The sequence below is a fragment of the Saimiri boliviensis genome, chromosome 6 (genome assembly GCF_048565385.1).
Source record: "Saimiri boliviensis isolate mSaiBol1 chromosome 6, mSaiBol1.pri, whole genome shotgun sequence".
Classification (NCBI taxonomy): domain Eukaryota; kingdom Metazoa; phylum Chordata; class Mammalia; order Primates; family Cebidae; genus Saimiri; species Saimiri boliviensis.
This window is the reverse complement of record NC_133454.1, coordinates 132,815,845-132,837,506: the sequence shown is the minus strand read 5'-3', so window position 1 is coordinate 132,837,506 and position 21,662 is coordinate 132,815,845. Positions and strand designations below refer to the sequence as shown.

Genomic DNA, 21,662 nt, shown 5'->3' with positions numbered 1-21,662 from the left:
ATCTGAGCTGAGAACCAGTGACGTGAAGGAGGGTGTGGTGGGAAATTTGGGAAGGAGAATTCCGCCATGGGAGAGGAATGTGGGTCTTGGGACTCAGGGCTGCTCTTGAGACTGGGCAGGGTCCCTCAGCGGGCAGCGTTTGGGCACAGTGCGGGGGGAGATCCAGGTCTTGCCTTTCTAATCCCTGGGCTTCCCAGAGGGGCATCCTCCAGAGAAGGGCCTGCCAGGGTGGGGACGGTGGGCGGGATGTGGTGGACTGCAGTGGTCCTAACTCCATGCCCTGTGTCCACCAGGCTGCTACCCCCGGTGCCCCAAGAACAGGCCCATCTATGACGAGGACCTGAAGAAGTGTGTCTCTGCGGATGAGTGTGGCTGCTACATCGAGGACACGCACTACCCGCCTGGAGCGTCGGTTCCCACTGAGGAGATCTGCAAGTCCTGGTACCTAAGCCACATGGCAGGGGGTCTGGGGAGCTGCGCATATGGGCACATGGGTACACACACACATGCGAGCACACAGTGCGTGAACACACAACCATTCCACATGGGTGCACATGCTCACAAATGCACATGGCATACCATGTGCACACAGGCACACACACACCCAATTCACACATGCATGGACGCTGACACACACAGTGACACAGTCACACATGCACACACAGTCACACCATGCACACAGTCACACATGCACACACAGTCACAGTCACACATGCACACACAGTCACACATGCAGACACAGTCACACATGCACACACAGTCACACATGCACACAGTCATAGTCACACATGCAGACACAGCCACACGGTCACACACAGTCACACCATGCATACACTCTCAGTCACACATGAACACATGCACAGATACCAACATGCAGGCACACACAGTCACACAGTCACACATGCACACACTCTCACAGTCACGTATGAACCCATGCACACATGCATGGATACGGACATGCAGGCAGTCATATAGTGCACCACATACACACACAGTCACACGTGTACACATGCCTAGACACAGATACCCAGGCATGCACTCAGACACACAGTCACACACTTCAGTCACACAGTCACACATGCACACATAGTCACAGATGCACACATAGTCACACGTGTACACATGCCTAGACACAGATACCCAGGCACCCGCTCAGACACACAGTCACAGTCACACATGCACACACAGTCACATGTGTACACGTGCCTAGACACAGATACCCAGGCACCTGCTCAGTCACACAGTCACACATGCACACACAGTCACAGGTGTACACATGCCTAGACACAGATATCCAGGCACCCGCTCAGACACACAGTCACAGTCACACATGCACACACAGTCACACGTGTACACATGCCTAGACACAGATATCCAGGCACCCGCTCACACACAGTCACAGTCACACATGCACACACAGTCACACGTGTACACGTGCCTAGACACAGATATCCAGGCACCCGCTCAGACACACAGTCACAGTCACACATGCACACACAGTCACACGTGTACACGTGCCTAGACACACAGTCACACAGTCACACACTCAGACACACAGTCACAGTCACACACAGGCACACAGTCACAGATGCATGGACACAGACACACAGTCACACACAGGCACACAGCCACGCAGGCACACGGGAGCCAGGCCACGGAGGTACCAGTCCCTGCCTCACTGGGGCGGGGTCTTCTGTTTTCGTCCCATCCTCTGGGTCTGGTTTTTCCTCCCTCTCCTTGTCCCTGCTCTGTTCCCACAGTTAGGACCCAATGAGGGGCTCTTCCGGAGCTGACTTTTGGGGCAGTGCCCAGGGGCTTTGGGCTCGGCACTGGCTGCGTGGGGATACCAGAGGTCTGAGCAGGGCTGGCACAGTATGGGGGGACGCTGGGGGAACACCGGGGCTGAGCGGGGTGGGCGTGGCACCGTGGCGTGGACCTGCAGCCGTCTGCTTGCTCTGCAGCGTGTGCACGAACTCCTCCCAAGTTGTCTGCAGGCCGGAGGCAGGTGAGCTGCCCTTCGCCCCCAGCCCTGCGGTGGTCGGGCCCATCCCCAGGAAGCCTGTGGAACTTGGATGGGTTGGGGGGTGCCGGTCTCCTCCCGGGTTCTGCCCCTTGGGTCCCCCCCACTGGCTCAGACCCAGCTCTGATATGTGTCAGCCCCGCGGGGCTTCTGTGACACATTTGTCTCTTCTTCTGGGGTGCCAGCGCCCTGTGGGGAATCTCTGTCACCCTCTCCCGTGATCCAGCTTCTCTGTTCCGATGGGATTCCCTTTATTCAGAGAGGGGCTCCGGGGTGAAGGCAGTCCCACTGGGGCATTTGCCTGCCACTTGTGGGAGCTTGGACACACCCGCTTTCCCCCGACCCTGCTCCCGATGAGGTGACCCTTGGCCTCACCCTCATCCCCAGGAAAGATTCTCAATGAGACCCAGGATGGCGCCTTCTGCTACTGGGAGATCTGTGGTCCCAATGGGACGGTGGAGAAGCACTTCAACATCTGTGTGTCCACTACGCCACGCCCGTCCACGCTGACCACCTTCACCACGGTCACCCTCCCCACCACCCCCACCACTTTCACCACCACCACCACCACCACCACCCCAACCCCCAGCACAGGTGAGGCCCCCTGGTGCCCCTGGGCTTCCTGGGCTTTCACCTTCCCCTGCATCCAGCCTCCAGCACAGAGAGCTCTTTTGGAGGCAGGCCTGGCCTGTGCACAGCAGCTGCAGAGTAAGGTGACAGTCACATTCCTGTGCACTGGGCAGGACGGGGACGGGGGGTGGAGGCCGTACCCTGGCTCCCCTCGCCTGGTGAGTTGAGATGGTAGCATCCTGACCACATCCCCAAACCCAGGTCTAACGATATTCACGGTGAACACAGGCTGGGAGGAGCGAAGTTTGCAAAATCACCTGCAGGGTGCTTCCTTCAGGCCCAGATGTGAGGCGGTGTGGCTGCACCCCTCTGCTTATGAACCCAAGATGGTGTATTTCGGGGACTTGGTTCATGGTTTGCTGAGGCCAGGGACTCAAGCAGGACCTGAGTGGCTGTGGGTGACAATATTGCTGGTTAAGAGCGGAGACAAAGCTCTTTCAGGCACACTTCCTTACTGGAACGGGTGGTTCTCTTGTTATTCATTCCTTGAAAAAAGTATCAAAAATAGCCAAGGAAAGGGTCCGTCACACCAGGTGTAGCCCTGGGTGGCCCCGTCTCTCTGGGCACAGGTTTTCAGCTGCAAAGTGAGGATGGAAGTGGTGTCCAGCCCTGAGCTCTCTGGCCCTGCCCTCCGGTTTTTGGCAATGACAGGGAAAAGAGGTTGCATCTGGGGGATGGGCATGGAGGTCCCCGGGTCCTCTGAATCCGGGTGGCCTCCTGGAGGTGCCTCTCCCTGGAGTGAGTCACCAGAGCTGGGTTTTGCTTCCCTAGAGCCGTGCTGCCACTGGTCTGACTGGATCAACGAGGACCACCCCAGCAGCGGCAGCGATGGTGGTGACCGAGAGACGATTGATGGGGTCTGCAGTGCCCCTCAGGACATCGAGTGCAGGTCCGTCAAGGAGCCACACCTCAGCTTGGAGCAGCTGGGCCAGAAGGTGCAGTGCGACCTCTCCGTCGGGTTCATTTGCAAGAATGAAGACCAGTTTGGAAACGGACAATTTGGACTGTGTTACGACTACGAGATACGCGTCAATTGTTGCCGGCCTGAGTGCATCACCCCTCCACCAACCGCCACTCCCAGCACTCCACCAACCACCACGACCACCCCTCCACCAACCACCACAACCACCCCTCCACCAACCACCACTCCCAGCACTCCACCAACCACCACAACCACCCCGCCACCAACCACCACAACCACCCCTCCACCAACCACCACTCCCACCCCTCCACCAACCACCACAACCACCCCTCCACCAACCACCATGACCACCCCTCCACCAACCACCACAACCACCCCTCCACCAACCACCACTCCCACCCCTCCACCAACCACCACAACCACCCCTCCACCAACCACCACGACCACCCCTCCACCAACCACCACAACCACTCCTCCACCAACCACCACTCCCAGCACTCCACCAACCACCACAACCACCCCTCCACCAACCACCACAACCACTCCTCCACCAACCACCACTCCCAGCACTCCACCAACCACCACGACCACCCCTCCACCAACCACCACAACCACCCCTCCACCAACCACCACTCCCAGCACTCCACCAACCACCACAACCACCCCTCCACCAACCACCACAACCACCCCTCCACCAACCACCACAACCACCCCTCCACCAACCACCACTCCCACCCCTCCACCAACCACCACAACCACCCCTCCACCAACCACCACGACCACCCCTCCACCAACCACCACGACCACCCCTCCACCAACCACCACGACCACCCCTCCACCAACCGCCACTCCCACCCCTCCACCAACCACCACAACCACCACTCCACCAACCACCACTCCCAGCACTCCACCAACCACCACAACCACCACTCCACCAACCACCACTCCCAGCACTCCATCAACCACCACAACCGCCACTCCACCAACCACCACTCCCAGCCCTCCACCAACCACCACAACCACCACTCCCAGCACTCCACCAACCACCACAACCACCACTTCCACCCCTCCACCTACCACCACAACCACCCCTTCACCAACCACCACAACCACCCCTCCATCAACCACCACGACCACCACTCCACCAACCACCACTATCAGCCCTCCATCAACCACCACAACCACCACTCCACCAACCACCACTCCCACCCCTCCACCAACCACCACAACCACCCCTTCACCAATCACCACAACCACCCCTCCATCAACCACCACGACCGCCACTCCACCAACTGCCACTCCCAGCCCTCCATCAACCACCACGATCACCACTCCATCAACCACAACAACCACCACTCCCAGCACTTCATCTTCGTCATCCTCAACAACCCCGTGTGTGCCTATCTGCCATTGGACTGGCTGGCTGGATTCCGGAAAACCTAACTTTACCATACAAGGTGGAGATAAGGAATTGATTGGAGACACCTGTGGAGGAGGCTGGGCAGCTAACATCTCTTGCAGAGCTGTCATGTATCCTGATGTTCCCATTGGACAGCTTGGACAAACAGTGCTGTGTAATGTCTCTGTGGGGCTGGTATGCAAAAATGAAGACCAAAAGCCAGGTGGGAACATCCCTATGCCCTTCTGCCTCAACTACGAGATCAACATTCAGTGCTGTGAGTGTGGCCCCACTGGCCCTCCACCAACCGCCACTCCCAGCCCTCCATCAACCACCAAGACCATCACTCCAACCCCTCCATCAACTACCACGCCTACCACGCCACCAACCACAGCTTCCAGCCCTCCAACCCCCAGCACTCCATCAACCACCACAACCACCACTCCACCAAACACCACTCCCAGCACTCCATCAACCACCATGACCACCACTCCACCAACCACCACAACCACCACTCCCAGCCCTACACCAACCACCACAACCACCACTCCACCAACCACCACTCCCAGCACTCCATCAACCACCACAACCACCCCTCCACCAACCGCCACTCCCACCCCTCCACCAACCACCACAACCACCACTCCACCAACCACCACTCCCAGCACTCCATCAACCACCACAACCACCCCTCCACCAACCACCACAACCACCCCTCCACCAACCACCACTCCCAGCATTCCATCAACCACCACAACCACCACTCCACCAACCACCACTCCCAGCACTCCATCAACCACCACAACCACCCCGCCACCAACCACCACAACTACCCCTCCACCAACCACCACTCCCAGCACTCCATCAACCACCACAACCACCCCTCCACCAACCACCACAACCACCCCTCCACCAACCACCACTCCCAGCCTTCCACCAACCGCCACTCCCAGCACACCATCAACCACCACAACCACCACTCCACCAACTACCACTTCCAGCACTCCATCAACCACCACAACCACCACTCCACCAACCACCACAACCACACCTCCACCAACCACCACTCCCAGCACTCCATCAACCACCACAACCACCACTCCACCAACCACCACTCCCAGCACTCCACCAACCACCACAACCACCACTCCACGAACCACCACAACCACCCCTCCACCAACCACCACTCCCAGCACTCCACCAACCACCACAACCACCACTCCACCAACCACCACTCCCAGCCCTCCACCAACCACCACGACCACTCCTCCACCAACCACCACTCCCAGCACTCCATCAACCACCACAACCACCACTCCACCAACCACCACTCCTAGCCCTCCACCAACCACCACAACCACCACTCCCAGCACTCCACCAACCGCCACAACCACCACTCCCAGCACTCCACCAACCACCACAACCACCACTCCCAGCACTCCACCAACCACCACAACCACCACTCCCAGCCCTCCACCTACCACCACAACCACCCCTTCACCAACCACCACAACCACCCCTCCATCAACCACCATGACCACCACTCCACCAACCACCACTATCAGCCCTCCATCAACCACCACAACCACCACTCCACCAACCACCACTCCCACCCCTCCACCAACCACCACAACCACCCCTTCACCAACCACCACAACCACCCCTCCATCAACCACCACGACCACCACTCCACCAACCGCCACTCCCAGCCCTCCATCAACCACCACGATCACCACTCCATCAACCACAACAACCACCACTCCCAGCACTTCATCTTCGTCATCCTCAACAACCCCGTGTGTGCCTATCTGCCATTGGACTGGCTGGCTGGATTCCGGAAAACCTAACTTTACCATACAAGGTGGAGATAAGGAATTGATTGGAGACACCTGTGGAGGAGGCTGGGCAGCTAACATCTCTTGCAGAGCTGTCATGTATCCTGATGTTCCCATTGGACAGCTTGGACAAACAGTGCTGTGTAATGTCTCTGTGGGGCTGGTATGCAAAAATGAAGACCAAAAGCCAGGTGGGAACATCCCTATGCCCTTCTGCCTCAACTACGAGATCAACATTCAGTGCTGTGAGTGTGGCCCCACTGGCCCTCCACCAACCGCCACTCCCAGCCCTCCATCAACCACCACTCCCAGCACTCCACCAACCACCACTCCCAGCACTCCATCAACCACCACGACCACCACTCCAACAACCACCACAACCACCACTCCCAGCACTCCATCAACCACCACCACCACTGCTCTACCAACCACCACTCCCAGTCCTCCAACCCCCAGCACTCCACCAACCACCACAACCATCACTCCACCAACCACCACAATCGCCACTCCCAGCCCTCCATCAACCACCACGATCACCACTCCACCAACCACCACTCCCAGCACTCCACCAACCACCACTCCCAGCACTCCATCAACAACCACGACCACCACTCCACCAACCACCACTCCCAGCACTCCATCAACCACCATGACCACCACTCCACCAACCACCACAACCACCACTCCCAGCCCTACACCAACCACCACAACCACCACTCCACCAACCACCACTCCCAGCACTCCATCAACCACCACAACCACCCCTCCACCAACCGCCACTCCCACCCCTCCACCAACCACTACAACCACCACTCCACCAACCACCACTCCCAGCACTCCATCAACCACCACAACCACCCCTCCACCAACCACCACAACCACCCCTCCACCAACCACCACTCCCAGCATTCCATCAACCACCACAACCACCACTCCACCAACCACCACTCCCAGCACTCCATCAACCACCACAACCACCACTCCATCAACCACCACAACTACCCCTCCACCAACCGCCACAACCACCCCTCCACCAACCACCACAACCACCCCTCCACCAACCACCACTCCCAGCACTCCACCAACCACCACAACCATCACTCCATCAACCACCACAACCACCCCTCCACCAACCACTACAACCACCCCTCCACCAACCACCACTCCCAGCCTTCCACCAACCGCCACTCCCAGCACACCATCAACCACCACAACCACCACTCCACCAACCACCACTCCCAGCACTCCATCAACCACCACAACCACCACTCCACCAACCACCACAACCACACCTCCACCAACCACCACTCCCAGCACTCCATCAACCACCACAACCACCACTCCACCAACCACCACTCCCAGCACTCCACCAACCACCACAACCACCACTCCACGAACCACCACAACCACCCCTCCACCAACCACCACTCCCAGCACTCCACCAACCACCACAACCACCACTCCACCAACCACCACTCCCAGCCCTCCACCAACCACCACGACCACTCCTCCACCAACCACCACTCCCAGCACTCCATCAACCACCACAACCACCACTCCACCAACCACCACTCCCAGCCCTCCACCAACCACCACAACCACCACTCCCAGCACTCCACCAACCGCCACAACCACCACTCCCAGCACTCCACCAACCACCTCAACCACCACTCCCAGCCCTCCACCTACCACCACAACCACCCCTTCACCAACCACCACAACCACCCCTCCATCAACCACCACGACCACCACTCCACCAACCACCACTATCAGCCCTCCATCAACCACCACAACCACCACTCCACCAACCACCACTCCCACCCCTCCACCAACCACCACAACCACCCCTTCACCAACCACCACAACCACCCCTCCATCAACCACCACGACCACCACTCCACCAACCGCCACTCCCAGCCCTCCATCAACCACCACGATCACCACTCCACCAACCACCACTCCCAGCACTCTATCAACCACCACGACCACCACTCCATCAACAACCACGACCACCACTCCACCAACCACCACAACCACCACTCCCAGCACTCCACCAACCACCACAACCATCACTCCACCAACCACCACAACTGCCACTCCCAGCCCTCCATCAACCACCACGACCACCACTCCACCAACCACCACTCCCAGCACTCCATCAACCACCATGACCACCACTCCACCAACCACCACAACCACCACTCCCAGCACTCCATCAACCACCACCACCACTGCTCTACCAACCACCACTCCCAGCCCTCCAACCCCCAGCACTCCACCAACCACCACAACCATCACTCCACCAACCACCACAACTGCCACTCCCAGCCCTCCATCAACCACCACGACCACCACTCCACCAACCACCACAACCACCACTCTGAGCCCTCCAACCCCTAGCACTCCACCAACCACCACAACCATCACTCCACCAACCACCACAACCGCCACTCCCAGCCCTCCATCAACCACCATGACCACCACTCCACCAACCACCACTCCCAGCACTCCATCAACCACCACGACCACCACTCCACCAACCACCACAACCACTACTCCCAGCACTCCACCAACCACCACTCCCAGAACTCCATCAACTACCACCACCACTGCTCTACCAACCACCACTCCCAGCCCTCCAACCCCCAGCACTCCACCAACCACCACAACCATCACTCCACCAACCACCACAACTGCCACTTCCAGCCCTCCATCAACCACCACGACCACCACTCCACCAACCACCACTCCCAGCCCTCCAACCTCCAGCACTCCACCAACCACCACAACCATCACTCCACCAACCACCACAACCGCCACTCCCAGCCCTCCATCAACCACCATGACCACCACTCCACCAACCACCACTCCCAGCACTCCATCAACCACCACGACCACCACTCCACCAACCACCACAACCACCACTCCCAGTACTCCATCAACCACCACCACCACTGCTCTACCAACCACCACTCCCAGCCCTCCAACCCCCAGCACTCCACCAACCACCACAACCATCACTCCACCAACCACCACAACCGCCACTCCCAGCCCTCCATCAACCACCACGACCACCACTCCACCAACCACCACTCCCAGCACTCCCAGCCCTCCAACCCCCAGCACTCCACCAACCACCACAACCACCACTCCACCAACCACCACAACCACCACGACCACCCCTCCATCAACCACCACCACCACTGCTCTACCAACCACCACTCCCAGCCCTCCAACCCCCAGCCCTCCATCAACCACCACAACCACCACTCGCAGCCCTCCAACCACTACAGAGACCACAACCACAACACCTACCACCAGCACTGCAACAGTGACTCCAACCCCAACACCCACCACTTTAAGCACAGTGCCCCCCATCCCCACCAGCACAACCCCCATTGCTCAGTCAACCACATCCAAACCCCCACCTGAGTCCTCAGCTCCTCAGACCTCTCAGTCCACCTCCTCCCCTCCCATGGGGTCAACCACCCTTCTGAGTACCCCACCGCCTGCCACGAAGATGACCAGCACAGCCCCACCCTCCACACCCACGACACCCACGGCCACCACGATGGGAGGCCACACGCCATCCCCACCGCCCGGCACCACCGTGGTCCCTCCAGGTAAGTAGAGCCGCTGGGTTCCTTCTGCTTGCAGCGCTTCCTCCTCCCATGTGCCAGGTGGGACCGTCCCAGGAAGGCTCCAGGCAGGCTCTGGGTGCCTCCCTGCTCACCAAGTCCAGTTACTGTGTGGCAAGAGCCGCTGACACGAGCCAGCCAAAGCCGGCCTGCTCTCTTGTGGGACAGCCTTCTTCAGGGGCCCTGCTGTGTGACGTGGCACTGTGGGAGCCCACTAAGCTGCAGGAGCGGAGAGAGGCTGCCAGTGAGGGCCTGCAGGTCCCCCTGCTTCTGGCTGCATGCCCTCCTCAGGCCTCGGGGCCCCTCCCCGGTGGACGGCGTCCCACAGCCAGTGCCTTCTGGATGCCTCTTGCTGTCAGTCGGCGTGTCCAGAAAGCCATGGTGCTGCTGGAGCGCCGGGTCATCTGCGGGCTCCCAAGACGCTCGGGTGTGGTGTCACCGGCCTTGGCAGTCCACGTCCCCAGTGACTCCGAGGGCCTGGGAGGTGGGCGGGAGGCCCTGGCCCTCCGGTACCGCCACCTGCTCGACTGTCTGTGTCCCTTGCAGCTGGGGAGTGGCGGTGGGGACCCTGCGTCGGTGTCTGTGATGCGCAGCGCCTCAGCCCTCACTCGTGGCCCCCACTCTCACAGGCACCCCCACACGAGCCACCACAACTGGGTCACCTTCACCCACCACCCCCAGCACTGCACGGATGACCACCAGCACCAGGACCCCCACGCCCACCACGGTCTCCACATCCAGCATCATCACGACCACAACCATGGTTCCCGGCACCCTCGTTCCGTGCTGTGTCCTGAACGACACCTACTACGCACCAGGTACTCGGGCTTCACACCCTGCACTTGGGCGGCCGAGGCTGGTTTTGGTCCCGGCACGTACCGAGGGGTCAGGCGCCAGGGCTGAGGTCACAGTGGGGGCATCTCAGGAGGCAGTCGCGGTTGACGGTGGCTGTGTCCAGGGCCTGGCTTCCCTTGGGTGGCCTCTGTGGGAACCTGCCACATGGTCAGTGGCCAGCCCTGCCTCTGGATGTGTGAGCATGGGTCTGTCCCCTTGCAGGTGAGGAGGTGTACAACGGCACGCTCGGGGACACTTGCTATTTCGTGAACTGCTCGCTGGACTGCACCTTGGAGATCTATAACTGGTCCTGCCCGTCCACGCCCTCCCCAACGCCCACGCCCTCCAAGCCCACGCCCATGCCCTCCAAGCCGACGCCCACGCCGTCCAAGCCCACGCCCACGCCCTCCAAGCAGACGCCCAGCACCAAGCCCCCCGAGTGCCCAGACTTTGATCCCCCCAGGCAGGTGAGTGGCTGCAGGCCGCTCTGTCCCCATGTGCTGAGCGCAGCAGGTCTGGGCATCCGAGGCCCCAGGCACCACTTCCTGCTGGTTGTCTGAGGGCCAAGGCCTCCTGCAGCCCCTTGGGAGCGGGGTCCACCCTCCACCTTCTCACCGTGCCCGGCGAGGTGGCTGGCTGCGGTGAGACCCGTGGAAGCCACCTCGGTCTCCAGCCTCCCAGCTCAGTGCCCGCCCCTGCCAAGCGCAGATCCTCCATCCTGTGCCCATCCCGCTGACCGTCCCTGACCTCCCGCCTGCAGGAGAATGAGACTTGGTGGCTGTGTGACTGCCTCATGGCCACGTGCAAGCACAACAACACGGTGGAGGTCACGGAGGTGAAGTGCGAGCCGCCGCCCGTGCCCACCTGCTCCAACGGCCTCACGCCCGTGCGCGTCGTGGACGACGACCGCTGCTGCTGGCACTGGGAGTGCGACTGTGAGTCCGGGGCCCCCGGGCCCTCCCCCCTCTCCTGCCCTCCCCCATTCCCCCGTCCCCCCATCCCCCCCGTCTCCTGCCCTCTGAGGCTGCATCTCCTCCCCTCCCTGAGTCTCCTGCCCTCTCTGTGTGTGTGTGGGGGGGCTGCAGGGCCCGTCTCCGGGGAACAGAAGGGCTGCGGCTCTGTGGGGACGGACCCCACTGCTGTGTTCACTGAGGCCGGGTGCCGTCTGAGGGGCTTCCCACAGTCCTGCTTTTGCCCCTTTGTGAGGGGTTGGGGGCCTGGGCAGGCAGAGGGCTTGCCTGGTGGAGTTAGGGCCCCTCCCTGGAACAAGGGTGCTTCTGAGGCAAGACGGGGCTGAGCTGGGGTTTGAAGCCCGGTCTGGCCGCTGTGGGTGTTCTGGGGCCACTGCAGCTCTTACGTCCCCAGGCCCCCGCTCCGGAGTGGGTGTTCAGGCCTCAGCTTCCTGCGGCCTCTTCCTGACCGTGCCCCGGCCCAGGCCTTGCAGCCGACTCCGGCCGGGGGGCACCGGCGGCGTGCTCACTCGGGCTCCCTCGCAGGCTACTGCACGGGCTGGGGGGACCCGCACTACGTCACCTTCGACGGGCTGTACTACAGCTACCAGGGCAACTGCACCTACGTGCTGGTGGAGGAGATCAGCCCCACCGTAGACAACTTCGGCGTCTACATCGACAACTACCACTGTGACGTCAACGACAGGGTGTCCTGCCCCCGCACCCTCATCGTGCGCCACGAGACCCAGGAGGTGCTCGTCAAGACCGTGCACATGATGCCCATGCGGGTGCAGGTAGGCGCAGCGCGGCCGCAGGAGGCTGGCACGGAGGCCCCGACGCGCCCCGGTTCCCCAGGGGGCTGGAGGACTGTGCTGCGGGGTGCCAGGCACAGCCTCTCCCAGACCCAGGCTGGAGGGTGGGGCAAGCTGGGCGCCTGGCTCTCGGAGGCGGCAGCTCTTCCCACAGTCCTCCAGGGGCATCCTGGAGGGGCCCCCGATCCCTGGCACGCCTGCCGTGCTGGGCACAGTCTCTGCAGCAGATGCTGCCTCCTGAGGACAGAGTCGGGGGCGGGGCTCTGCACGCGCTTGGCTGAGCTGCCCCTACTTGCAAGGGAATCGTTGGTTCTGAGGCTCAGGAGGCCCAGGGCGCCTGGCCCCCCGCGAGGGGCCCCACAGTCCTGGGGGGTTCCCGGGAGAGCTTCGCTGGCTCACCCCTGGGACCAGGGTCTGGTCAGGCGCAGAGGAACAGAAGCGAGAAAGGGAGCGGGAAAGGCAGGTAGGCAGCGCACACTCCGCAGGGGCTGGCGGGAGAGCAGGTGGGCGGGCGGTGGCCTCCGGGGCAGCTGCCGCTCCCCCACCCGGTGTGTCGGCCGCAGGTGCAGGTGAACGGCCAGGTGGTGGCGCTGCCCTACAAGAAGTATGGGCTGGAGGTGTACCAGTCCGGCATCAACTACGTGGTGGCCGTGCCCGAGCTGGGCGCCCTCGTCTCCTACAACGGCCTGTCCTTCTCCATCAGGCTGCCCTACCACAAATTCGGCAACAACACCAAGGGCCAGTGCGGTGAGTTCCGAGGCCCTTGAGCCCCCACGGCTCCCACGGTGCCCTGTGTCCCCATGACCTGCCCTGGGGAGGGCAGCCGGGCCGGGCCGAGGCTGAGGCTGCGTGTGAGCCTGGCGGACCTGGCTGTGGGCCTCTTGCCCCTCTGCTCGGGGCCACTGTGGCCGTCATCCTGGTTCAGGCCCTGCGAGGAGCCCATAGGAGGGGCCCGGCCTGGTCTCTGCCCTCGGCCCTGGCCGGCAGTCCCGGGCATCTGGGCTGGAGAGGGCAGCGCTCATGCTGTCTGCACCGTGGCCTCTCTCGCCAACGCAGGCACCTGCACCAACACCACGTCTGATGACTGCATTCTGCCCAGCGGGGAGATCGTCTCCAACTGCGAGGCCGCGGCCGACCAGTGGGTGGTGAATGACCCCTCCAAGCCACACTGTCCCCACAGCATCTCCACGACCAAGCGCCCGGCCGTCACGGTGCCCGGGGGCAGCAAGACGACCCCACGCAAGGACTGCACCCCCTCTCCCCTCTGCCAGCTCATCAAGGACAGGTGACCCTGCCCGGCCTGCCTGCCTCTCTGAGCCCCGGCCCCCAGCTCTTGCAAAGAGGGAGGAGGCAGCACGTGACGCCTGTGTGGGGCTGGGGAGCCAGGAGGCCGTGGAACCAGGGTCAGGCGCTAGGTCAGCACAGGGTCCATGGGGTTGAGCTGCCCCGTCCGACGTGCCTGTGCCTTTATTGAGCTCCACGGTCTCCCTGGTCTCCTGGGAAGGTGCAGGGCTGGCCGGGTGCGAGGCCCAGAGCAGACCAGTCAACCCAGGACAGAGCTCAGGGCTGACACTGGGCAGGCAGGTTTGAGCTTTGACAGAGCAGCCATGGGGAGTCAGCACCCCGTCCCTGGAAATGTGGGGCTGTGGACAGGCTGGGTGTCTGTCTGCCAGGGTTGCTGGAGCTAATGGCCACGCAGAAGTGTGGCTTCTGTCCCGGGAACCGGGCTCCAGAGCCGCCTCCCTCACCCATCCCTTGTTCTGTCCCCAGCCTGTCCCCCAGCTGGGCTGTCCCTCGGGCCTCCATCAGCCACGGGTGCCTCTCTGGCGGGTGCCGGACTCCAGGAGGACGGGCTAGGCGGAGGTGCCAGGGTAGGGAAGGGGAGAGGCGGGCGCCTCCTGAGTGTGACCCTGCCCCTCCCTGCGCAGCCTGTTTTCCAAGTGCCACGCGCTGGTGCCGCCCCAGCACTACTACGAAGCCTGCGTGTTCGACAGCTGCTTCGTGCCCGGCTCGCGCCTGGAGTGCGCCAGTCTGCAGGCCTACGCAGCCCTCTGCGCCCAGGAGGGCGTGTGCCTCGACTGGCGGAACCACACGCACGGGGCCTGCCGTAAGTGCCCGTCTGCCCCTGCCCTGGATCTGGGGGCCTGCCGGCCAGACATGCCCGCTAGGCTGTGCTGCGTGCTCTGTCCAGCCTGAAGCTAGACCCGGGTGGGCCGTGGCCAGGCTCCCAGAGATGGTGGGTGTGAGACCAGGGCTGGGGCCGTGGAGTGGAGAAGGCCAGGCTAGAGGGGCTAAGGTGCTGGGGGTTCTGCCAATGTCACTAGACGCAGTTGGGAACCCACCACCCCGCTCAGGGCAACCATGAGGGTGGAGGCTGACTCCCCAGGCAGCTGGCCACCGTCTGCCGTGTGTGGCGTGCTGGGCGGCTCTGTCACTCGGGGGGTCCAGGCTTCTCCCCTGACGTGCGTGGGGCAGCCCTCTGACCCTGGCCCTGTCCTGCAGTGGTGGAGTGCCCATCTCACAGGGAGTACCAGGCCTGTGGCCCTGCAGAAGAGCCTACCTGCAAGTCCAGGTATGTTGCTTGAGGGTCCGCCAGGACTGTGGGCTCGCCACCATAGTGCGGAGGGTGGCACCATCTGGGCAGAGCAGTCCCACCTGCCGGCTCCTGGCCCCACCTGCACCCATCCGACAGTGCCCTCCCCCCAGCTCCCCACCTGCACCCGCCCGACGGTGCCCTCCCCCCAGTTCCCCACTTGCACCCGTCCGACGGTGCCCTACCCCCAGCCTCTCGTCTGCACCCGTCTGATGGTGCCCTCCCTCCCCAGCTCCTCCCAGCAGAACAACACAGTCCCAGTGGAAGGCTGCTTCTGTCCTGAAGGCACCATGAACTACGCTCCTGGCTATGACGTCTGCGTGAAGACCTGCGGTAGGCCATTGCTCACGCTGCCCCTCCCGCCTCCTGACCCCCCAGCCCCGCTCCTGCTGCACCAGGACTCTGCTAACAGGACTTGTTCTTCCCTCTTCCTAGGCTGTGTGGGACCCGACAACGTGCCCAGAGAGGTAGGCCCCACTTGGTGCTGAGGGATTCTCCCACAAATTCTGAATTCTGGGGAGTGAGGGGGATGGACAGGAAACCCTGGAGCCTCAAAGATTGAGGAATGAGGTCATCTAAGCCCTGGATGGCTGAGTTGGCTGGAACATCACCTACTTACCCACCCGGCCTTCCAACCACCCACACCATCCATCCACCACCCATCCATCCTTCCACCCACCCCATCCATCTACCCACCCATCCACCACCCATCCATCCACCACCCATCCACCCACCCCATCCACCCGCCCATCTACCTGCCCATCCACCTGCCCACCTATCCCTCCACCCACCCATTCATCCTTCCACACACCACCCACCCACCCATCTACCCATCCACCCACCAATCCTTCCACCCACCCGTCCATCCACCTACCCGTCCATCCACCACCCACCCACCATCCACTCATCCGTCTTCCCACCCACCCACGATCTACCCATTCATCCCTCCATTCCCCCTCGCTCCATTCACCACCGTGGGTCACATGATGCTCCGTCTAGAAGCTCTGACACCGCATCTCGGCCACCTCTGGCTGCCCGTCCTCCCACCTGTGGTCGCAGCCACAGGCTGATTCCTTAGCTGAACTCTGCACAAGCCTGAGGCCTGAGTGGAGTGCCCGCCCGGTGCCAAGCCCCTGCTCACTGTCCTATCCCAGAACCTGCTCAGAAGTGAGGAGGAACATGGCTTTCCCCCAGGATCCCTCAGCAAGCTGCCCAGGGCGGCTGTTTCCACCCACAGATGCAGCCCTGGGCCTGCGCGGCACCTCCTCGTCTCTCCTCACCCCTCCTTCCCTGCCCGGCACCTCCTCTTCTCTCCTCACCCCTCCTTCCCTGCCCGGCACCTCCTCTTCTCTCCTCACCCCTCCTTCTCCACCCGGCACCTCCTCTACTCTCTCCTCACCCCTCCTTCCCTGCCTGGCACCTCCTCTTCTCTCCTCACCCCTCCTTCCCTGCCCGGCACCTCCTCTACTCTCTCCTCACCCCTCCTTCCCTGCCTGGCACCTCCTCTTCTCTCCTCACCCCTCCTTCCCTGCCTGGCACCTCCTCTTCTCTCCTCACCCCTCCTTCTCCACCCGGCACCTCCTCTTCTCTCCTCACTCCTCCTTCCCTGCCTGGCACCTCCTCTTCTCTCCTCACCCCTCCTTCTTCTTCCCTGCAGTTTGGGGAGCACTTTGAGTTCGACTGCAAGGACTGTATCTGCCTGGAGGGTGGAAGTGGCATCATCTGCCAGCCCAAGAGGTGCAGCCAGAAGCCTGTTACCCACTGTGTGGAGGATGGCACCTATCTGGTCACAGAGGTCGACCCTGACGACACCTGCTGTAACATCAGCGTCTGCAGTAAGTCCGGGCCCGGGCCCTGGTGCACATCCCCGTATGGGGGTGCTGCATGCTGTCCCCTCCTTGGCAAGTGAGGAAACAGCCAGTGTGGGAGCCTCTGATGTTCCCCTTGAGAGGGCTTGGGAGGGGCCGCTGGGCTGGGTCCAGGCATCCCTGCTGCAGGGCCGGGCCTGGGTGGGGAGGGGACCCTTGGAGGTGCAGCGGCCCTGGGGGCTTTGCCTGTGAGGAGCCACCCTCATGGGGTGTGCCCACCCTGTCTTCAGAGTGCAACACCAGCCTGTGCAAAGAGGAGCCCCCGCTGTGTCCACTGGGATTTGAACTGAGGAGCAAGATGGTGCCGGGGAGGTGCTGCCCCTTCTACTGGTGTGGTAAGCAGGGCTGCTGGGCGGGCAGGAAGGAGGCCATGGCCAGGATGGTGTGTGTGGGGAAGGACACCCTCCTGGGGGCCTCGGATTCTGGGGACACACATGGCTGCACGATTGGCTGACGCACCACCCCAGCCCCGAACGCACGCCCCACTCCCCGGGGGGGCGGGCACCAGGAATGGGGGTCCGGCCAGATGGCCACTCCAGGGCAGTCGCTAACCAACAGCCTTCTCCGTTCTTTCTCCCCAGAGTCCAAGGGGGTGTGTGTTCACGAGAATGCTGAGTACCAGGTGAGCCCTGGGCTGGGTGGGGGCGAAGAGGGGAGGTTGGGCTGTGTCATGGGGGTCCTGGCAGGTTCTCGGCCAGCTGGGGAGGCCCCTGCCTCACGTCTCTCCCTATCCCCAAAGCCTGGTTCTCCAGTGTATTCCTCAAAGTGCCAGGACTGTGTCTGCACCCACGAGGTGGACAACAGCACCCTACTCAACACCATCGCCTGCACCCACGTGCCCTGCAACAACTCCTGCAGCCCTGTAAGTGGCCGCCCAACCCCAGCCCCTGCCCCAGCCCCTGCCCCAGCCCCGGCCCCCCCGCAGCCCCAGCCCCGGCTCCCGCCCCTCCCTCCTGTCACACAAGCCCCGGGGCCCATGTCTGCATGGTGGCACCTCGACGCTCACCCGCCGCTGTCCCCACCTCTCCGTGCTGACACCTGCCCAGTCTGGGGCCTCCTCTGAGTGGGGGTCTCGGCAGCCCCGCAGGTTTGTGTGGTGTGGGGCGCAGCCCGGGGGCTCAGCGGCGGCGGTGTGTCTGTCCGCAGGGCTTCGAGCTGGTGGAGGCCCCCGGGGAGTGCTGTAAGAAGTGTGAGCAGACACACTGCATCATCAAGCGCCCCGACAACCAGCACATCATCCTGAAGGTGGGTGCCACCGCCCCGAGGCCGCGGGGTTGCCTGAGTCCTCCCGGTCCCGGGTGCAGCGGTGACGGGTGTCCTGGGCTGCCGTGACACATGAGCAGGCATCGTAGGGCAGAAAGGGATTCTCCTGGGTCTGGAGCCCAGACATCCAAGAGCAAAGGGCCTCAGGGCTGCGCTCCCTCGGAGGCTGCAGGCAAGGACCCTCCCCAGCCCCTGGTCACTGCTGGTGTCCCCTGGCTGTGCCCATGTGGTCTCCTTCCCTGTGTCTGTCTCTCCTCTCCCTTTTAAGGATTTAGTACCCTCCCCCATGCAGGATGATGTCATCCTAGGACCCTTCAAGGCCCCGTCCCCTCCCCTCCCCCACACAGGATGATGTCATCCTAGGATCCTTCCCTTAATCACACCTTCAAAGAGCCCTTTTCGGAGGCAGGTCACATTCACAGGTTCAGAGATTTGCAACAGGCCTTTGAGGGTTGTGTGGGCTCCAGGCTGGTGCCTGACGTGGGTCCCGCCCGTGTCACTTGTCCTGTGGCCCTGGCCCCGCCGGGAAGCCTCACCGGCCAAGTGTGTCCAGGGTGTCTTCCTGGCCGGGCTGGGGCTGGGCCTGCCGCTCTCCCTCACCGGAACCCCCTGCCCCGCAGCCTGGGGACTTCAAGAGCGACCCCAAGAACAACTGCACGTTCTTCAGCTGCGTGAAGATCCACAACCAGCTCATCTCGTCCGTCTCCAACATCACCTGCCCCGACTTCGACCCCACCATTTGTGTCCCGGTGAGTGGGCCGCGGGGGCCTGGCTGTGTGCACTCTGCTGGGAGTGAGGGTGCCTGGGGTTACTGTGGCAGTGGCCTCGAGCCTGGTCTGTGCGGCCGCGGGAGGCTTTGCCCAGGGCTTTCCGCAGCAGCTCCCCTGCCCACCGCACGGCAGGAAGGGGCTTTCACCTCCAGGGATGTCTGGGTGTCCCAGGCTCATTCTCTGTTCCCTCCAGGGCTCCATCACATTCATGCCCAATGGATGCTGCAAGACTTGTGAGTACAGGGCATGGCCAGGGGGTGGGCGAGGTGTGGGCACAAGGGCTGGAGCCCTCAGCCCTGCATGCTCAGGGGTGGCTGGACCATGGCCTCCGGGTGGGTGTGAGGGCCGGGGGCTGAGGCCAGGCCTGGGGAGGGGCCACGGTGAGGGGGAGCCACTCTGGCCCTCAAGGATGTGGGGACCCTGCCCCGAGCCACTACCCCCTCTCCCCAGGCATCCCTCGAAATGAGACCAGGGTGCCCTGCTCCACCGTCCCCGTCACCAGGGAGATTTCACATGCCGGCTGCACCAAGACTGTCATCATGAATCACTGCTCCGGGTCCTGCGGGACATTCGTCATGTGAGTCACCAGAGGGGAGTGTGTCTGGTGGGGACGGTGCAGGCTCCAGAGGGGCGGGAGGGCAGCGCTGTCCCAGGAGGTCACCCCTCACTCCACCCTCCCCCCAGGTACTCCGCCGAGGCCCAGGCCCTGGACCACAGGTGCTCCTGCTGCAAAGAGGAGAAGACCAGCCAGCGGGAGGTGGTCCTGAACTGCCCCAATGGGGGCTCGCTGACGCACACCTACACCCACATCGAGAGCTGCCAGTGCCAGGACACTGTCTGCGGGCTCCCCGCCAGCACCTCCCGCCGGGCCCGGCGCTCCCCCAGGCGTCTGGGGAATGCGTGAGCCGTGTGGGCACAGCCCGGCTCCGCTGCCCTCGGGGGACTGACCCCGTCTACACAGCTCTGCCTCCCCCAGAGGCCTCCTAAGCAATAAATACCCTCACTCCAGATACTTATTGTGTGAGCCTTTGTTCAGTCTTTGCTTTCCAGTAATAAACTCAGCAGACTCCTGCCCTGCAGGGGTGTGGCCTGGCCGCTGTGCAGTGGTGGGCAGAGAAGGGACGGCAGGCCATGCAGACGGAGTCAGTTCCCTTCTAGGGACCCTCCCGGCCTGGAGTCTGTGAAAAGAGCCCTGGGTTTCTTCACAGCCGTTTCTCAGGTTTTCCATGGTTGCTGGGGCCTTTCTGTAGCCCCAAGGCTCAGGAGGCCCCTGGGGAAAGGGTGTGTGTGTGTGTGTGTTTGTGTGTGTGCACACGTGTGAGCGTTTGTGTGCACGTGTGTCTGCATGTGTCGTGTGTGTGAAGTACACCCCGCCCTTCGTCTCCGCAATGGGAAAAGGGAGAAGGTCTTAGTCCTTGGGTCACTGTCAGCTCCTGCTACAATGTGACAAAAGGCAGCCAGGACCTGGTGGCTCTGCCAGGAATTCCAGGAGCTGCTGGGCAGAGCCACCAACACCTCCAAACCAATTTACAGAAGTTCTGGTTGGCTCCGTGGACTCAGCTGGACAGCGGGCACTGGGTGTGCACCCTGGGCACCATGCCCACGTGCGTGGGAGAGCTGAGCCCCTGGCCTTCTGGGTGGAGCCCAGCAGCCCCAGCACAGGCCAGGAAATGGACAGGGCGGGGTGGGGGCACTGTGGCCAGAGGCCTGGTAAGGAAGAGGTGGTCAGGCTTCCTCATCTGTCTCCCAGCTTGCAGCTGTGAAGACAGGGCTCCCCCAGTGATGCAGTGTGGACACGGGTACAGCTGGGCCCCTGCCTGCTCTTCCCTGCTGTGTCCTTTAAAGCAGAGGCTACCTGGGGAGCTCAGGAGAGCATGAGCCCTGATATCCAACCCTTCCCCAGAGCAGGCCCCACCCCTTCCCCAGAGCAAGCCCCATCCCTTTCCTAGGACAGGCCCCACCCCTTTCCTAGGACAGGCCCCTCCCCCTCCCCAGAGCAGACCCCACCCCTTTCCTAGGACAGGCCCCGCCCCTTCCCGAGCAGGCCCCACCCCTTTCCTAGGACAGGCCCCGCCCCCTCCCCAGAGCAAGCCCCACCTCTTTCCTAGGACAGGCCCCGCCCCTTCCC

The 21,662-nt window shown here is 62.5% G+C and overlaps 1 protein-coding gene across 1 annotated transcript in view; it reads left to right on the top strand.

Annotated features, from left to right (window-relative positions):
- MUC2 (mucin 2, oligomeric mucus/gel-forming) overlaps positions 1-20,546 on the top strand; it is a 32,772-nt gene extending 12,226 nt beyond the window's left edge. Inside the window, exons 26-48 of the mRNA XM_074401880.1 lie at positions 294-441; positions 1,962-2,005; positions 2,408-2,614; positions 3,422-10,429; positions 11,074-11,262; positions 11,501-11,745; positions 12,039-12,213; positions 12,775-13,022; positions 13,604-13,787; positions 14,097-14,325; positions 14,969-15,147; positions 15,543-15,612; positions 15,866-15,966; positions 16,069-16,100; positions 17,291-17,468; positions 17,732-17,836; positions 18,083-18,123; positions 18,241-18,363; positions 18,648-18,746; positions 19,385-19,513; positions 19,728-19,767; positions 19,985-20,111; positions 20,219-20,546. Of these exons, the coding sequence (XP_074257981.1) occupies positions 294-441; positions 1,962-2,005; positions 2,408-2,614; positions 3,422-10,429; positions 11,074-11,262; positions 11,501-11,745; positions 12,039-12,213; positions 12,775-13,022; positions 13,604-13,787; positions 14,097-14,325; positions 14,969-15,147; positions 15,543-15,612; positions 15,866-15,966; positions 16,069-16,100; positions 17,291-17,468; positions 17,732-17,836; positions 18,083-18,123; positions 18,241-18,363; positions 18,648-18,746; positions 19,385-19,513; positions 19,728-19,767; positions 19,985-20,111; positions 20,219-20,438 (10,121 nt within the window). The 3' untranslated portion in view covers positions 20,439-20,546. The remainder of the gene's footprint in view (positions 1-293; positions 442-1,961; positions 2,006-2,407; positions 2,615-3,421; positions 10,430-11,073; positions 11,263-11,500; positions 11,746-12,038; positions 12,214-12,774; positions 13,023-13,603; positions 13,788-14,096; positions 14,326-14,968; positions 15,148-15,542; positions 15,613-15,865; positions 15,967-16,068; positions 16,101-17,290; positions 17,469-17,731; positions 17,837-18,082; positions 18,124-18,240; positions 18,364-18,647; positions 18,747-19,384; positions 19,514-19,727; positions 19,768-19,984; positions 20,112-20,218) is intronic.
- Positions 20,547-21,662: the final 1,116 nt, after the last annotated feature.